The sequence below is a fragment of the Myotis yumanensis genome, unplaced genomic scaffold, assembly GCF_028538775.1.
Source record: "Myotis yumanensis isolate MYYU_CA2020_CCGP unplaced genomic scaffold, mMyoYum1.0.hap1 SCAF_7, whole genome shotgun sequence".
Taxonomy (NCBI): Eukaryota; Metazoa; Chordata; class Mammalia; order Chiroptera; family Vespertilionidae; genus Myotis; species Myotis yumanensis.
This window is the reverse complement of record NW_027223758.1, coordinates 35,412,728-35,431,005: the sequence shown is the minus strand read 5'-3', so window position 1 is coordinate 35,431,005 and position 18,278 is coordinate 35,412,728. Positions and strand designations below refer to the sequence as shown.

The 18,278-nt window shown below is 41.8% G+C and overlaps 1 protein-coding gene across 1 annotated transcript; it reads left to right on the top strand.

Moving 5' to 3' along the window:
• The first annotated feature begins 55 nt into the window (after positions 1-55).
• On the top strand, positions 56-17,930 carry EIF2S2 (eukaryotic translation initiation factor 2 subunit beta). The gene is made up of 9 exons (XM_070420170.1): positions 56-215; positions 4,927-5,104; positions 6,998-7,101; positions 11,232-11,367; positions 12,017-12,117; positions 12,721-12,869; positions 14,219-14,275; positions 16,753-16,838; positions 17,459-17,930. Exons 1-9 carry the CDS (start codon positions 201-203, stop codon positions 17,632-17,634), a joined length of 1,002 nt encoding a protein of 333 aa, XP_070276271.1. The 5' UTR covers positions 56-200; the 3' UTR covers positions 17,635-17,930.
• Positions 17,931-18,278: the final 348 nt, after the last annotated feature.

Below are 18,278 nucleotides of genomic sequence, written 5' to 3'. Positions count from 1 at the left end.
CCGCGCGCCTGCGCCGTGACGGGCTCTGCGCAGGCGCATTTTCAACGCTTGGGAGTCGAGGGCGGGGTATCATCCCTTTCGCTGATGCAAGAGCCTAGTGCGGTTGTAGGAGAGGTGTTGGTGAGATCTCTACCGCGGCTGAAGCCTGGGGCTAACCTGTCCGACTTCTCGTCCGTGCGGATCCTACTCGAGCCGCAGCCATGTCCGGAGACGAGGTGAGGGCCTAACCCTGGCGTTAGGGCTGGGGACTGAGGCGGGGAGCCGAACCCATCCCCGTGTGGGAGACCGGGTCTGCGGCCTAGCGCCGGCCGCCATGTGGGACAGCCGGGCCTAGGCGGCCCGGAGCAGTAGAGCCAGCGGGAACTCCGGAGCCGCGGGCTTAGCCGCGTCCCGCTCTCCTCAGGGCGGCGGTGCTGAAGCCGGCTTTTCCGGAATGGAGGGTATATTGAGTCGCCCACCTAGAATGGGGCTTGAATGCCGGTTAATGTCCCAACTGAACGAGATTGGGGCTGGCGACCCCTGCATTCCTCTCGATTTGACACTGCGGCTCCTACACTCCTCGCCGGGCTCCGGGCGCGGCGAGGGGAGCCTCCCTGAGCTCCGGCGGAGCGCCCGCGTTGAAAACTTGCAGGCTGGCTTTTCCTGGTCGGTATCCGCCGTTGTTCTCATCTCGAGCGCTATTTCTTATGAAGTCCAGAGGGTCGGGGAGATAGGATGAGAGGTCAAGATGCTTCAGCCTCAAAAAGCGCGTAACTTTGGGAAGTTTTGAGGTGGAGTCCCTGAGTTTTCCTTCACGGAGTTCACAGCGACGAGAGCGGGAAGTCCGGGCTGCGAAGCTGGCCGGGCCTTTTTCTACCCTCGTGCTTGTACCTCAGCAAATTTCCTCAAATCCCTTCTGGCCAAATCTATCCCGGTTCAAGTGAAATCAAACGGCTTAAAATGAAATTGGATTTTAGGTGTTGCCAGTAGGTATTCCTTAACCCTGGGGGGAGAGCTACCGCTTCCCGGCCAGCTCTCCCCACCACAAAAAAGGGCTCTTGACTTTGTAATTCATTTCTGTCAGCATTCGAGTGCTTGGTCCAGAGGGCCTTGGAGAGAAGGAAGAGGAACAACCCGAGGCTTTTCGGAGCGCTGGCTTCAGAGGTAGCCCTTGAACGACCCTTAGCATTTTCTCTTGTGATGGAAAGCCTGATCTTAGGGTGGTTAAGACGGCAAGTAAGAGGGCTCACGGGAGGCAGACTATCCTCTGATTTGGTTAGCGTTAATCCCTTGAAATGTGGTTAGTGGCCAGTTCATGGAGGGGTTTGAAGACCAAATTAAGGAATTTTGGATTTATTCCGGAGGGGACTCCAATCCCTCATTTGACTTCCACAGTAATCCTGTAAGATAAGTATTACTGTTAGCCCCGTTTTATGGATGAGAAAACTGAGGCTTTGAGTGTGGTATCATGCCCATGATCAAAGAGTAAGTGGCTGAGCCAGTAGTAGAATTCCAGATCTATGTAATATTGCCTACATCTAGGTGACCGGGAGGGAGGCTCTTGCTCTCTCAGGAGAAACTGAGAGTCTGAAGGTAGTAGATGGTTCTTGCTTGGAGGTCATGGTAGACATTGCTCTGGGCTACTGTATTTCACAAGTTCTGAGAGTGGCAATGTTTCACGTTTGTTTTTTCTACATATTTTCCAAGCTCTTCATAACCTTTAAAAATAAAGCACTTACATAGTACAAAGTACTGTGGGGTGCTGTTTGTGTGGTTTCGATGGTAAAGTGCTCACAAGTGATATAGGGGAGGTAAGAGAGGTCAACTAGTTTCTACAGGAGATAGAAAGAGCCATCAACAGAGAGATTTGTGGTAGCGGAGGATTCAATTTTAGCAGTGGGATCAGGTTTTGAAGGAAGTGGAATATGGCAGAACCAGCATTCCCGTAGAGAACTTTTGGAAGCCCATAAAATATTAAGTAGCTTGGCACTTTTTAGGCCTACCAGTCCAACTTCATTTTATAGACAGGAAGCTAGGGTTCAGGGAGGTTAACTTGCCCAAGATCACATAGCAAGTTAGTGGGACTAGAACCAGCCTTTGATTTCCACTCTGGAGGGGTGTGAAGGTTCTGGTTTCTCCAGTATTATTGACTAGAAAAGTATTCTTAGGCCAATCCTTAATTTCTGACTACTTTACAGACAAGCAAAAATTTCTACATGGAAACAATGAAAGTAAGCTGTACACAGTTCTTTTTCATTTTAGAGAAAGGAAGGGAGAGAGAGAAACATCAGTTTGTTGTCCCACTTATCTATGCATTCATTGGTTGATTCTCGTATGTGCCCTGACCAGGGGATCGAATCCACAATCTTGGCTCATAGGAATGATCCTCTAACCAACTGAGCAACCCGGCCAGGGCTGTACACATTTCTTTTTATATCTGATAATTAAGCCAGAATTCACCACAACATAGCCTTTTTTAACCTAGTGGAACCAAGACCTTTAAAAAGCTGTATTTGAGAAATATGGGTGATGCCTGTAAGGAAAAATCCTCTAATCTGTAGGCATTCATTATTTTCCAGACCAATTTTTTAAAAGTGCTGTCAATAGTTAAGATTGCTTATTACTAGATCCTGTTCACTAAGTGTCAGAACATTGGGTTTTCATACAACACAGTAAGGTAGTTTACAAAAGAAGCTTTAAGCTAAAGAAGTTTCTGATTTAAAAATGGAATGTGTGTTGTACTAAGTGTACAGAATGCAGAAGAATACAAAGAAATAAAAATCTAGCATTCTATCACCTAGAAATAACAACAGTCTTAAATTGCTTTTAAGTCTTAAAAAGCAATTTTTTAGTCAAGACGGACATGGCCTTGTGGTTTGGGGGAGGACTGCTTTGGGATCCCTGGTTTCCTTATTTTTAACTCTGAGAGGTGGTGTGAATAAAATTAGGGGATGAGTGTGTCGTAAGTATCCAGAGTCAGTAATTAAGAGAGATATTAATTATTTCAGTGTATAATTCCTGCATGTTTCATACCCTTTACAAGGCTACAAGTAAACTGTTAACCTGTAGGTTAAATACAAATGTTTTTCAGAGGATAAGGCACTTGTGAGACTGTCTTCTTTTGATTTCAGGACCCCTCCCATCTTTGGTCTGTCATGCTAAGTAATAATAAATGCAATTATTATTCCAGGGTAGTTGCTACTTGGGGGGAAAAAAAGCAATAAATGAATTGTAAGCCCTGCCAGACAACCAAATTTATAGTACCTGGAATGCTCTGTCCTTTTGCCAGATGTCCTTATCTCAGGAGTGCGTATGAACTGTAGCTACCTCCTTGGACATTCCATGTAGGGTGACCTGTGGCTTAGTAGGTCAGCAGTGGGGAACTCCTTCCTCCTGGTTCTTTAAGTTTGCCAAATTAAGTTCTTCAGACTGACTGCATTTCAGAATTACTCATTTACACAGTTAGGTCCTTCTTAAGATAGGAGAGGATAATTGAGATGGGGCTATATCGGTTTCCACAATATCTTGCAGATCCTTCTCTATCGAGTGAGGACTATACCAACCCTACTTTATTATAGACCACAGTTTGGTTTCAGTGTAGCTCAGTTTCCTTAATGTACTTAGGACATAAAGAAATTTAAGCCCTGGCTGGTGTGGTTCCATGGTTAGAGTGTCAGCCGGTGCAGCGAAGGGTCGCGGGTTCGATTTCCGGTCAAGGCTATGTACTTGGGTTGCGGGTTTGATGCTCGATTGGGCATGGAGAAGGCAAGAACTTACCTGGGGTAATACAAGTAAGAGCCAGAGTCAGAACTTGAATTTAGTCAGTTGGGCACCAGACACCTCACTGTACTGTCATAGCAGTTCGTTGGGGAAAATGCTAAATTTAAGCTTGATAGAATTTGGACAAAAATTGGTGAGGAGCTTAGAGAAAAAAATACTTGGTATTTGAATCCAATTCTGTTTGACGTCAGTGACCTCAGTCTTTCCACTGTACTGAAGTCTACCCTATATGTTGTTTAAACTGTTATGTCTAAAATACTTTATCTGTATTTTTTCCCCAAGTGATCAGTACAGTCTGCAACAAGGTATAAATTAATGTTTCGCTTATTCTCTAATGGACATCAGATAAAAATAACCCAAAAAAACTTTAATGTTCAGAAACAAAAAGCAGAGTAAAAGGTTATATAGAAGTTTCTCTTACTCAAATACAGATTTGCTATGTGAAGGGTTGCTGGTGGATTTCCTTAAAGGTTTGTCTGAACTTAAGGATAGTATTTAAAAAATTTTTTTATAAGTCAAGTCTTCTGGTGTAGTAACCCCAGGTTACCAACCTTAAATAAACATGTATAATCTACCTAGGTATTGGTTTTCTCATCCACAAAGTCAGGGGTGTAGCAAAGGTTATTACTAAGGTCCCTTCCCTACATTTCATGATTAATTCATCATAAAGTCTCCACATTTGCTCATGAAACTATAGGTGAAGTTGCTGTATCTTGTGGTAATTTACAAATTGAAAGGCAATGCACAAGTTTAAGGAACACCCCCCTCCACTCTCATTCCATGTTTAATAGTATAAGGAGAGTTGGATGGCCTTGTTTTTAATTCTGTTTTTTTGGTACTTGAGTGCAGCAAATACTTTTACTTTTTTGTTGTTGTTACTCCTCACCCAAGGAAATTTTTCCCATTGTTTTTTAGAGAGTGGAATGGATGGATGGAGAGAGAAACATCGATGTGAGAGAGGCACATCACTTGGTTGCCTCCCGCATGCATCCTGACTGCAAATCAAACCCGTGACCATTCAGTGCCTGGGCCGATGCTCTGACCACTGAGAAACACGTTGCGCCAGAGGGAAATACTCTTACTTTTAAGCATATGTCTTTTGAGAATAAAGCATAGTTGGAGTGTGAAAACAATCACTTGGTCCCTTTTTTATTGTCTTTTAAACAGATGATTTTTGATCCTACTATGAGCAAGAAGAAAAAGAAGAAGAAGAAGCCTTTTATGTTAGATGAGGAAGGGGATGCCCAGACCGAAGAAACTCAACCCTCAGAAACAAAAGAAGTGGAGCCAGAGCCCACTGAGGACAAAGATGTAGAGGCTGATGAGGAGGACAATAGGAAAAAGGGTGAGTGGTAGATGTGAGAGAGGCACTCCTTTGCTGAAAGGCCTGTTTCTCTCCCATTGTGTTTTGGATTTTGTGCATACATTGACCCCTTAGTTTGATAAGGGGGGTCAGGGGAAAGTTGAGGCCATCAACAGTCTGTGGGCACTGGATCTTGCCATATTTCTGGTAGATTCATTCCAAGAAAATTCCTACCGAATCCACAAGTGGCTACACCTTGTCATTCCAGGACTGATTTTCCAGTCTAACCTGTCAGGTCTCTTTTTGTATTTTAATGGTGATTCTATTTGAGTGTAGGCAGAAAGAAATAAGACCAAGATAGGTAGTTTTGTGTCTTAGCAAGTCTGAAAACATACAGAAGAAATTAAAATTATTTAAAAAGTGTTTCAGTTTAGACACCAGCATTAGTTATTAACTTTTGAGCTTTGACAAAGATACTATTTAATTATTAGAAATAAGTGATTCAGTAAACATGTCTGTTGAATATAAGACACTGCTGGAGATAGAACTGACATTCAGTGAACTTCTATCATGTGCTAAGCATCTTGTATATGATTAAAACAAACTTGGAAAGTAAGTCATTCTTGCAATAAGACAAAATGAATTCATAAATAGCTCCTTGAAAACTTTGTAGCAGAGGAATCCTAAAATATTTCTAGTGTACCACAGTGTAGAACAAATGGAAAATTTATTGAACATAACCCAATATTACTAAGTAATGGTAGATAAAATTCATTTTATTCATGTTGTAGCCTCATTTGATGAATGTGAAATACTTTATGAGGCCTTTTGTTGATTCATTGATTGATTGATTGATTGATTGATTGAATAACAAGTAGAGCTAGGCACTAGGATATAGGTGAACAAGGCATATATCTATTAGTATCTCTCTTTAATATCTATGAGGGAGATAGATAAGCAAACCAGTAAGTACCTCCTTTGGAATGACAGAAGATACTGTTGAAGCACCTTGGCACCTAATTGGTTGAAAGGGATAGATAGTCTTAGAAAGGGCTTCTTGGTGGAAAAACTCTAACAAGATCCTGTAAGAGCTATGTGGGAGGGTCCATAGCAAGGGTTGGAGGTGAGAGACCACAGGCATTGCTAAAGTGGAAGTACTTCATTTGGGCTGGAACCAGGTATTAAGATACTAGAGGCCTGGTGCACGAAATTCATGCACAGGGGAGGGTGTGTGTCCCTCAGCCCAGCCTGCACTCTCTCAATCTCAGACATCCCTCTCACAATCCAGGACTGCTGGCTCCCAACCGCTTGCCTGTCTGCCTACCTGATTGCCCCTAACCACTTCTGCCTGCCTGCCTGATCACCCCCTAACCGCTCCCCTGCCAGCCTGATCGACGCCTAACTGTTCCCCTGCCGGCCCGATCGCCCCCAACTGCCCTCCCCTTGCCAGCCCGGTTGCCCCTAACTGCCCTCCCTGCAGGCCTGGCTCCCCCCCCCCCCCCCAACTGCCCTCCCCTGCTGGCCCAGTCACCCCTAACTGCCCTCCCCTGTAGGTCTGGTCCCTCCCCCAACTGCCCTCCCCTGCTGGCCTGGTCCCCCCCAACTGCCCTCCTCTGCCGGTCATCTTGTGGCCACATGGGGGCGGCCATCTTGTGTGTTGGAGTGATGGTCAATTTTCATACTGGTCGTGACTAATTAGCATATCTGGGCTAATTAGCATATCCCTCTCTTATTATATAGGATAGGAGATGAGATGTAAGCAGAAGTGAAGGGAGAAAGCTGGGAGGCCTTGGAAATTGTGTTAAAACCCTGACTTTGTATTGGGAACAGTGAGGCATGATATAATCAGAATTACCAGCTGAAATATTGGTTTAACTCATAATTGGATGCTTTGCCTTCTGTTGTTAATTAATAAACTTAATTATGTCTTTTTAGATGCCTCTGACGATCTAGATGACTTGAACTTCTTTAATCAAAAGAAAAAGAAGAAAAAAACAAAAAAGATATTTGATATTGATGAGGCGGAAGAAGGTGTAAAGGTAGTATTGCTTTCTTATTGAAGGTAAAATTTGACCTCTTGAAAGGTTGCTCAATGGCTGATATTTCTCCCTCTTTGTTTCATCTCTTACTAGCTTTGCTTTTGTTAAGTACTTAATCACACTGTTAAGGTCATCATGTCTGATTAAGGTATTTTAAAGGGATTATGATGCAAAGGAAAGTAAATTTAGGTTTTACATATTTTATTGTGGGGCTGTAAAATGATTACAAAACTAGAGGCCCGGTGTGCAGATTCGTGCACTGGTGGGGTCCCTCAGCATGGCCTGCAGGGATTGGGCCAAAACGCAGCCACCGCTGCTTGGTAGGCTCGCTGCCGCTCTGCTGTGGTCACCAGGCTGCGGCAGCCAGCAGTGGCCCTGTGTTTGGCACCCATCATTCAGCTGAGCCGTGCTCCCGCTGTGGGAGTACACTGATCACCAGGGGCAGCTCCTATAGATGCCCCTTGTCATTAACTAGATTGTGATTGGCTGAGTAAGAGAGCTATAGATATAAAAGGTTAATATGCACAGTGTCCCCTCGGGAATTCGACCGGGAGTTTCATCGCTTGCTATGACGTGTGCTGACCACCAGGGGGTGGCACAGAACAAAGGAAGGCCCCAGCTGGTAGCCAGAAGGCCCTCATCAGCCCTGATTGCCAACCAGGCCTAGGGAACCTACCTGTGCACAAATTTTGTGCACCAGGCCTCTAGTATTTCAATAAGTGAGAAATCTGTGAAGCAAATACTCTCTTAGTTTCCTCTGTTAAACTTTGGTGGCATGTTGAAGATACACACATTTATGTGTCACCTGAGCCACAAAGAATGTATGTGTACCTCTGAGCACCAACCTGTGGTGGTTGTGCCTGATGATCTTATGGCCTGTAAGAGAACCAGAGCACTCAAGCTGTTTTTATGGAGTTCTCTGATCTTGTAGGTTCTCTTAATACTAGATCGATTTTCGTTATAAATATCTTAGAATTCTTTTGAATAAGTAGATACATGGGTGGGTAGTTAGGTGACTAGGATGGATGGAGGGATGAGCTGAAAGTCTGCTCTTAAGGATCCCATTTTGTGTCCTCTACCCAAACGTTTCTTTGGTAAATAGTTTATTTACTCAAACTTAAGTAAACAAGGTGTATCCCAAATGTAGCAGGAAATGTATACTGTATAGTACTTTATTGAGTTTTGGAAATAGTTTCACAGTTTCCACGACTTGGTTAATTCAAATGTGTATTGGTGAGTGCATTGAGTTGTCAGACATTGTGTACTAATTGCTAAGGTACTGAAATAAGTAAGATATTTTTCCCATTTTCAGGATAATTTAGAACAAGACTATTTTACCTGGATTTATCTTATTTTCTCCCTGTTTGGGGATTCTCTTCTCTTCCTACTATTGCAGGGAAATTGAGAAAGAGAGATGCTCAAATTATACTGAACAAGTGAGGTTCAGATATCCTGGGTAACAAAAGTGACACATCAGAGATGTATCAGAGAAAATCTTGGTTAACAAGGTTTTCTTGGTTGATTCCTCTAGTTAGTAGCTTTTGTCCTGTAGAGTTCCTTATATAAGCTCTATCTCCTCTTACTAAGTGCTTGAATACTTTTTTTCTGTTATTGAAGTCATAACATAAGAGGTTATTACCAATGTCTTTATCAGGCAGGGCATGGACATTAACTTGAAGGTGATGTGTTTTTAAGATCTTGGGTTGCTCTCCCATCTGAATTTTCAGACCATCACAGGGCTTTTGAAAAATCTTGAAAAGTACTGCTATCCTCTTCCTTTCACTAGGACTGACTTAGCCTTGGCTTGGAAGTCCATCTTACTGGGATAAAATAAATAATAGTATAGGACTAGAAAGCTGGCTGGTATATGCTAATTTATATTTGGCATATCTGAGCTTCTCATTTATTGACTGTCATCTTAGAGACTGGGTTAATAGCTGGTTTTTTATTTGTGTACTAGAGGCCCGGTGCACGAAATTCGCGCACGGAGCAGGGGTTCCCTCAGCCCAGCCTGCACCCACTCCAATCGGGGACCCCTGGGGGAATGTCTGACTGCCGGTGGTCGGTCGGACACCCCTCTCACAATCTGGGACCGCTGGCTCCTAACCACTCACCTGCCTGCCTGCCTGGTTGCCCCTAACCTCTCTCCCTGCCTGCCAGATCACCCCTAACTGCCTCTGCCTGCCTGCCTGATCTCGCCCCTAACTGCTGTCCCCTGCTGGCCTGATTGCCCCCAACTACCCTTCCCTGCTGGCTTGATCTCCCCTAACTGCCTCTGCCTACCTGATCACCCCTAACTGCCCTCCCCTGTAGACCTAATCTCGCCCCCAACTGCCCTCCTCTGCCGGCTAATTTGGTTCTCATTGGTCAGTTTCTATGCCAGTCAGCGTCAACAGCTCCGCCTCCTAGGCAGCCATTGGCTCCTCACAGTTGACCCAGATTTGGTTCTGATTGGTCAGTTTCTATGCCAGTCAGTGTCTCTGGGCATATCAACGGGTCCTGATCAGAAAGGTGGAGCTGATCAGCATCCCCCGTGGAGGCCTAGAGAGAAATGGAGTCACGGGTGTTGGCCAGGCCGGGAGAGAAAGAGAGGCAAGTTCTGATTAGTGGCTGCCACAGAGGCTATGGATCAGACCCTGCCTCTCTCTCTGCAGGCCTCTCTCCGGACCTGATCCACAGCCCCCTAGGCAGTCAGTGACGTAGCGACCCAGCACTGACTTCCAGTCTGGTTGAGCCTTGGGTCGTAATCGGTGGTTACGACCCTGGCTCTTTATTATATACATTATCTAGCTAATACACATGAACTGATTGGTCTTTCGTGGCCAAATGTGCCACTAAGACCACACAGCTCGATATGGGATCTTAGAGCTGAGCTTCATTTACTCCCAGCTATTTAAACTTTTCTGCTGATAAGATTTTGGAAATTACTACAGCCATTGTGAGACTAGTTCAGTTGTAAGCACACAAAAATACAAAAATAGATATTGATAGTTAATGTTGACAGCACATTTCAGGGCAGGGAGCTGGATAAGCTCATGAAAGGAGGGAGAGATTGGAGACTGAGACTGGTACTTCTTGGGGGTTTATGACTAATTTCTGGGCTGTGATATATCCTATTTTCATCTATGACTATAGCAACTAATCTTGGGGTCAATCTTTACCTTGTCTCCATTTATTCATGTGATCCTAATTCTCCATGGGTTCTGCCTTTCCCTTTAATGATGTCATCTATTGAAGTGATGCCCAAATACCTTTTCGCAGCCTGGTAGCAAGGCTGTGGTATAATAAAAAATATTTAGTCTTTGTCTTTGGTTCCTGGCACAGCTCCTAAAACCCTTGCAATCCCTGGAATGGTAAAAGTGTCAATTTGAGATGACTGGTGGCTGGGAACTCCTGAATAGCTTCAGTATAGGAGCTGGTCATCAGAAAGATTAAGCCATGATTAGATGACTGGAATTCATATACACCCACCCACCCTCCTCCTTCTAACCCTCTCCTGAGGAAGGGGGTTGGAAATTGAATTCACTCATCAGCGGTCAATGACTTAATCAGTCCTGACTGGCCCCTGAAGTGAGGACAGTCTTGTGGGACTGAGCCCTTAAACCTGTGGAGACTCACTAACTACAGGTAGTTTCAGAGTTAAAATAATTATAGGTCACCCAGTTAGTTGGAGAGTTGAAGAATTGGTGTGGAAAAACACCATGTATTTGGTGTCAGTAGGAAAAAAATCCTCCTCCCACTGATTATATCAGAATACTTAGAAACTTCTTTAAAATGCTCCTGACCCTCGTTCCTGCTAAAGATTGTTAGTCAAAAGATTTAAGAATCTTACAAACGTTTACCGGGTGATTCTGACAGTGGCCTGGTTTGGAAACATAGATAATACTTTTTTAAGATCCCAAGGCTGGTGAATAAAAAGAAAGGAAAAGATCCCACAGAACTGTCTCAAATGTCCAGTGTAAATGACAGGGACTCGCTGAGCCACTTTGGCTCACCTATAAGAGACATTTCTTATATGTAACTTCAGTTTTGAATACTAAATTTTTTTTCCTCTAAAAGGATGTCAGCCCATGTCATTTTTTTTTAAGTCCTAGAATCAAAATATTGAAATTTGTATCTTAATTTCTTAGGATCTTAAGATTGAAAGTGATGTTCAAGAACCAGCTGAACCAGAGGATGACCTTGACATTATGCTTGGCAATAAAAAGAAGAAAAAGAAAAATGTCAAATTCCCAGATGAGGATGAAATTCTAGAGAAAGACGAAGGTAATATTGGGTGCTCGTTACTTGGGTCTTTGGCCTAATCTCTGATAGGTGGGCTCCTCTTTTATTTTTTCTTGACCCTTATTTCCACCTGATTATGGAAGCTAAAAGGAAAACAATATCTGACTTGATGACAGTTAGATTTCATGGGGGTAGAATTTGACAATTATAATTTTACTAAATCATGCAGCTTCAGGTGATTGGGAAAATTACTGTAACTGAATTTTAAATGTTACAAAAAATTTTCATTTTGTTAAAAAGTGCTGTTTTACTAGTTTCTAAGTGCCATGGGTTCTTTAAAGAACTTTACTATAGTCAGCAGATGGGTTTTTATGGATGTGAATGTTTCTTAAGTGCCTAAACAGTTGGATGTTTTTTCTAATTATCCCAGTGCATTATTTTATCTTGTGTTTGTTAAATCAAGAAACAGATGTGTCTGTGTTATCACAAATTCTTAATTAGAGAGGTCTCTATTAAGGGTTGTTTATGAAAGTCCCTGTTTTTAAGGAATGAGAGGTTATTTGTGAAACTTAATGCCTTTATGCTTGAGGCTGTGGTGAATGTAGTTCTGGGAGGGAAGACAAATGTCTTTGATACTTTCATTTCTCTAGATCTGCCTCTACCCCTCATTCTTAGTCTTTGTTATCTGTAGCTTTAGAAGATGAAGACAGCAAAAAAGATGATGGTATCTCATTCAGTAACCAGACAGGCCCTGCTTGGGCAGGCTCAGAAAGAGACTACACGTATGAGGAGGTAAGACAGATTCTGTTACGGAAAGGGGCTAAGCTAGTCACTAGAACTCAAAGAAAAGCAAGATAAATGCTCCCTGAATTGGTAGGGCCATTGAACTCCAAATTGTTAGTGAAGCAGACTCAGAGAGGTCACATAGCCAGTGCACAGCATTGCCTTCTGCCCTCATATGGGACAATCAGTGTGACAGTCATTATAGTACTCACTGTTCCCATCTGAATCTGTGAACTTAGGACATGGAGATAGAGCCCCTGGAATGGGAGCGGGGAGCAGTGGAGAGAGGAATTGGCTAATTTGGGGTCAGGATAGCATGGAGTTTGCTTATTTGGGCTTTCCTGAATCTTATTCTGATTATATCATATACTTTCCCATAGAAACAGCAGAGTTAGAAGGGGTTTATTCGTTCTTTAACTTCAAACAAGGAATTGCTGAGCCTTCATATGGACCAGATCCTGGTTGAGAATTGAGTCCTGCTCTCAAGCAGCTCCCAGAACATAGAGTTATGTGTGTATTCAATAAAAAGTGAAGTTTGCTTAAAGGTAGAGCAAAGATTCCAGTATACTGCTATTAATAAGAATGTACATGAATACCACTTTATCTCTATAGCTACTGAATCGAGTGTTCAACATCATGAGGGAAAAGAATCCAGATATGGTTGCTGGAGAGAAAAGGAAATTTGTCATGAAACCTCCACAGGTCGTCCGAGTAGGAACCAAGAAAACTTCTTTTGTCAACTTTACAGATATCTGTAAACTGTAAGTTCGTTAATGGAGAATCTCCATTCCAAATACCAAATTTTCAGTGATGTTTATGTTGAAGATCCTTATTGAGGACTTCATTGCAGATAGAAAGTTGGGTTGAGGAAAGTCAGAGTTCAAATATATCAGTTCTTTGTACTTACAGGTCTCAGGGCTTATATTATCAGACATCCAGAGGTGAGAGATGCCAACTCATGCTGATGCATGAGAATGGATCCAGATGGAGTGAAGAGTGTGGAGGCTAAATGTATTCCTCAGACAGGAGCTTGGCCAACCCAGGGAAGGTAGAAAAGCTTTTGAGGCTGGGGTGGCTTTGCTAAGCAAGTGAGCTCAGGGAAAACAGCTAAATTTGTTGTGCCTCTTCCTCAGGTGGTCATTGTCAAGACACAGCTTTTTAAATTACCATCACATTCCATGCCTCTCACCACCAGGTCACTCACTGTCTGGGCCTGGCTCTTCTTAGCTCCTCAGCTACACCATTTTTGGCTGGTTCCTTAGGGCAACTGACCTTATTTACTGTTCTTCAATTTCATAAGTGATACCTGCTTGTTGCAGATAAAACGGTAAATAATAGTAAACAAAAAAGAAAATAATCACTAAAAATTCCATCACCCAGAGATAACCACTTGTTTTTGTTGTGTGTGTGTGTGTGTGTTTTAATAAATATTTTTATTGATTTCAGAGAGGACGGGAGAGAGAAATAGAATCATTATCAATGATGAGAGATTCATTGATCAGCTGGCTGCTTCCTGCATGCCCCCTACTGGGGATTGAGCCCACAACCTAGGCATGTGCCCTGACTGGGAATTCAATCGTGACTTCCTGGTTCATAGGTTGACGCTCAACCACTGAGCCACATGGGCTAGGCTGTTCCATTTTTTTTTTTTTAATGAAAATTTTCAAACAGGAAGTATATAGGGATTAGCATAAAGAACAGCCGAGTATCCTGTTGCCTAGATTTGGTGTATTTGACCTTTTGACACAGTTACTTCATATCTTTTTACTCTTTAAAAGAGGGTTTTACAGTTAGAATTAAAGCCATTTTTTGTATCTCTTTCATCTTCCTTTTCAGAAAAAGATGTTACTTTCTAAAGTTGTTTACCTTTTCTGTCCATGTTTCTAGACACTTACTCATAGGTATGTACAGTATTTATAAATAACTTGCAATATTATTTTATGGTCTTTAAAATGTATTACATATCTTTTATTTCAGAGTTTGATGAACTGTGCACTGAAGTTCACCTAATAGCAGAGTAGTCACAAATTGAAACAGTGAACAAGTTGGTTTTTAGAAGTTTGGTTAGTTTTCCATGGAGGATAGTTTATTTATTCTACTTTCTTTTTAGATTACATCGTCAGCCCAAACATCTCCTCGCATTTTTATTGGCTGAATTGGGTACAAGGTAAGAAACGATATTTGCATATATATATATATATGTATATATATTTACATACAGAATTACTGGACATCTCATAAGAGCTTTTCCTAATCTGAAAAGGATATGTAACACATTTAGAAAAAAAATTCACTGCCCTGGCCAGGTGACTTGGTTGGTTGGAGCATCATCATCCAAAAGGTTACAAGTTTGGTTAGGGTGCGTATAGGAGGCAATGGATCCAACTCTCTCTTCTCTCAAATAAACTAAAAAACAAAACAGGAAAAAAAATTCACCTGATTATCAGAGGAACTTCTGGGCCACTGAAAGAAGGAAGTCAACTCATTTCTGTGGGAGAGCTTGGCTGCCTGGGAATAGAGAACTGAATTAACAGTGACTCATCTGAACAGGCCTGTTGGCATACCAAAATGAGGATCATGGCACTGCCGTGTTTAGAGTTTCCTGTCATTAACTGGATTCTTAGATCTTTATGGAGCAAATATTAGATTTCAAAGGAAATTATTTTCTTAGGTCAGTATTATTTCTAAATTGTTAATAGGCTATTGATGAAATACAGCTTACAAATTGATGAGTGGCACAGGAGAAATGTTGAAACAGGGATCCATAATTAGTTACTTCCTTAAGAGCTCACCTGTTGAAGTCACCAAGCCAGTCCATCCCCATTCAGGGGGGGCCAAGATCCCATTTGAATTGACCTTTAAGTGCTAGGAAGCCAATTGTCCCTTTAAAAATAAGTAGTTTCAGGGCATAATAATGATGAATAACACATATTGAGCATCTTGGGTACCATTTCAGTCTTAAAACAGTTGCATGAACTGTTAGTAGAAACTAATATTAGCTGTCTTAAAAATTTAAAAACCATTTTAGTGAGGTTGTAGTTGGTCACATAACTACCTAATGGCACAGTCAACATGCAGACTCAGATCTGCCTGTTTCTCTGGAGCTTGAGCTCTTTTAAAAGACTTAATTCTGTGCCTTGCTGGCAGTATAGAGATAACTAACGTGTTCTGCTCTCTTCCTTTTCTTGAAACTTTTGGGATTGGCTACACTTGCTGTGGGGTTAAGGAGTAATTTACTTGACTAGTGGTAGATATGTAGGTTCTGTTGTAAAAGAATTATGTTTTAAATGTAAATTATATAATCGTTCCTTTTTTTTTAAGGCCACCAAAAATGTTGGTTGCCTACCTCCCCACCCCCCCCACCCCCAAAATGGGGAGAGATCTTTGCTTATTTTTAACTTGCATAAATTAATGAAGGAGTAAAAGTTAGCAGTATTTTCCCTACTTCTCAGAATAATTTCTTAAGAGGTGGGATAAATTATAACAAGTTGAGAACCAGTGAACTTAAGGTCAGTGGACTTAATATAGGGTTGAAAAAAGTCAATTTCTTTTGACAGTGAATGAAAAAACATTCCCTACATCAAGTATTAGAATTCACCTTAGCCTGGAGATTAAGGGTCCCAGTCCATGGGGGATAATAATAAACCTTTATAATTAATTTCAGAGAGAGGGAAGAGAGAGCTAGAAACATCAATGATAAGAATCATTGATCGTCTGTCTCCTACACACCCCACACTGGGGATTGAGCCTGAAACCCAGGTATGTGCCCCAACCGGGAATTGAACCGTGACTTTCTAGTTCATGGGTCTATGGTCAACCATTGAGCCACACCAGCCGGGCTCAAAACTTTTCTAAGTACCATTGACAATATGTGGCCTGTGACTTCAACCGTACTTGAGGGGTAGAGGGGTTAACAGTTTTATAGAGATATATTTCACACATTTAAATGTACAATTCAGCCCAGTTGGTGTGTGGCTCAGTGGTTGAACATTGAGCTATGAATTGGGATCAGGGTTCTCTTCCAGGTCAGGGCATATGCCCTGGTTGTGGTTGCAATCAATCCCCATAGTAGGAGGTGTGCAGGAGGCAGTTGATCAAGGATTCTCTCTCATCATTGATGTTTCTCTCCCTCTCTGAAATCAATAAAAATATATTAAAAAATAAAAAAATGTACAATTCAATGTTCACATAATTAATTGAACTATTACCACAATTGGTTTTAGAATATTTTCATCAACTATATATGATAATTAAAATACGTATTTGGTGCTTAGAATTTTTAAAGATAGGTCTTACTTTGAACATGATATACATTCAGTAAAAGTGTTTTACCTTGTTGGATGAATGAGCCATCACACAGTTAAAGAATCCATTTGTGTTTAGACTTAAAATCAATTATAAATTTGATTTGTTGCTGAAGACTTAATTGATTGAAATTGGATTAAGTGTTAGGAAATGTAGATAGGTCATCTGGTACCAACTACTTAATTAAAAATAATTTTTGAGAGACCAGGTAGTATAGCACTACTTCTAGAATTTAACTTATGCCATTAAATATATTTTAAATTTATTGAATGTAAAGATCCTGGAATTTGGTTCCCTATAGGAAAAAGCAATAATGGAGATATTTGTTTTCTTTCATAGTGGTTCTATAGATGGTAATAACCAACTTGTAATCAAAGGAAGATTCCAACAGAAACAGATAGAAAATGTTTTGAGAAGATATATCAGTAAGTGTATGATTTAATCTCAGTACATCACTCTGAAATGTTCTCATCAGGTTGTATTATTTTGGGGAGAGTCATTGGTTTGTAATGGAGCTGGAAAGGCTGGCCTTAAAGGATGAGGTAAAATGATAGTGATGGGGAAGGGGGCAGGGAGGTGGCTCTTGGCCACTGATTGGGGGTGCAGGAGAAGGCCCAGCCAATCAAGGCTGCTGGTTGGTTCCAGGCTGAAGGCCAACCCAGAGAAATCTGCATTTATCTCCTTCATCACTTAAAACATCACTTAAAATTGACAGGTCTCTTCCCACCTACCTAGGAATGCTGTAAGGTCTTTCTTAGTGGCTCTCCTGCAGAAAAACCACGAGTAGGCATCTGGCAAGCGTTCCTACTTCCTTGGACATTTGGAGTATTTTTTTTTTCAACCCATGGTTTAGTACCTGAAGCATCGCAGCAGACGGCTTTTGTTTTCTTACCCTGGAATAGTTAAGGGATAAACTTACAAATAAGTTTAGCTAAGCTCCTTGGTATGGGTGCCAGCCTGGGCTTGTGGAGTTCAGTGTAGAAGTGTTTTTAGAGGAAAGAAACCAGAGGCCACCAGTTAATTCTGTATGTTGTTTTTCCTGCAGAGGAATATGTCACCTGTCACACATGCCGATCACCTGACACAATCCTGCAAAAGGACACCCGACTCTATTTCTTACAGTGTGAAACTTGTCATTCTCGATGCTCTGTTGCCAGCATCAAAACCGGCTTCCAGGCTGTCACGGGCAAGCGAGCACAGCTCCGTGCCAAAGCTAACTAATTTGCTGATCACCACTGATTTGGCAAAGTGTGTTGTGGAAATTTGGCTGGACAGGTTTACCATCAGAGTGGATATACCATTGTATTAAAAAACAAGATAGAAAAGCTGCCAAGCTCTTTGGTGTATGGCTGGTTGGTCTGAAATCCTTGCAAGATGCCGATGCTCAAGCTGTTGACATAATCATTGCCTACTTTAACAACTGTCAGAGAAACAAGATGGGGTAAGGTGGTGCTTTTTAAAAATCGTTCACAGACTTCTGTAAAATGCAAGAGAAATTAAAGTTATTATAACAGTAATTCTTTCAATTTGGTTTGTCCTTCAGTTTTCTAAAAAATTGTGCTTAATGAATTCAGCAAAAACAGTTTGGGCCTGGGATCTGGTGAGGTTTCTGCATCTTTATCCTAAAAACTGGACACTGGCAGTGACTTCAGCTGGGCAGCCATTTTCCTCTCAGCTTCTTCTGAGATGCATAAAGTAGACACAGCTTCCCACGAGAGGGTGGTTGGAGCATGAGATTTGGGAGGACAGCCTATTTTTAGTGTCCAGGAATTGACTACATAGATATGAATTTATTTCATTATGTGAGGGTTGTTGCTACTACCTCACTGCCAAGTCCTCTAGCTGTCACCATGAGGGAATACAAG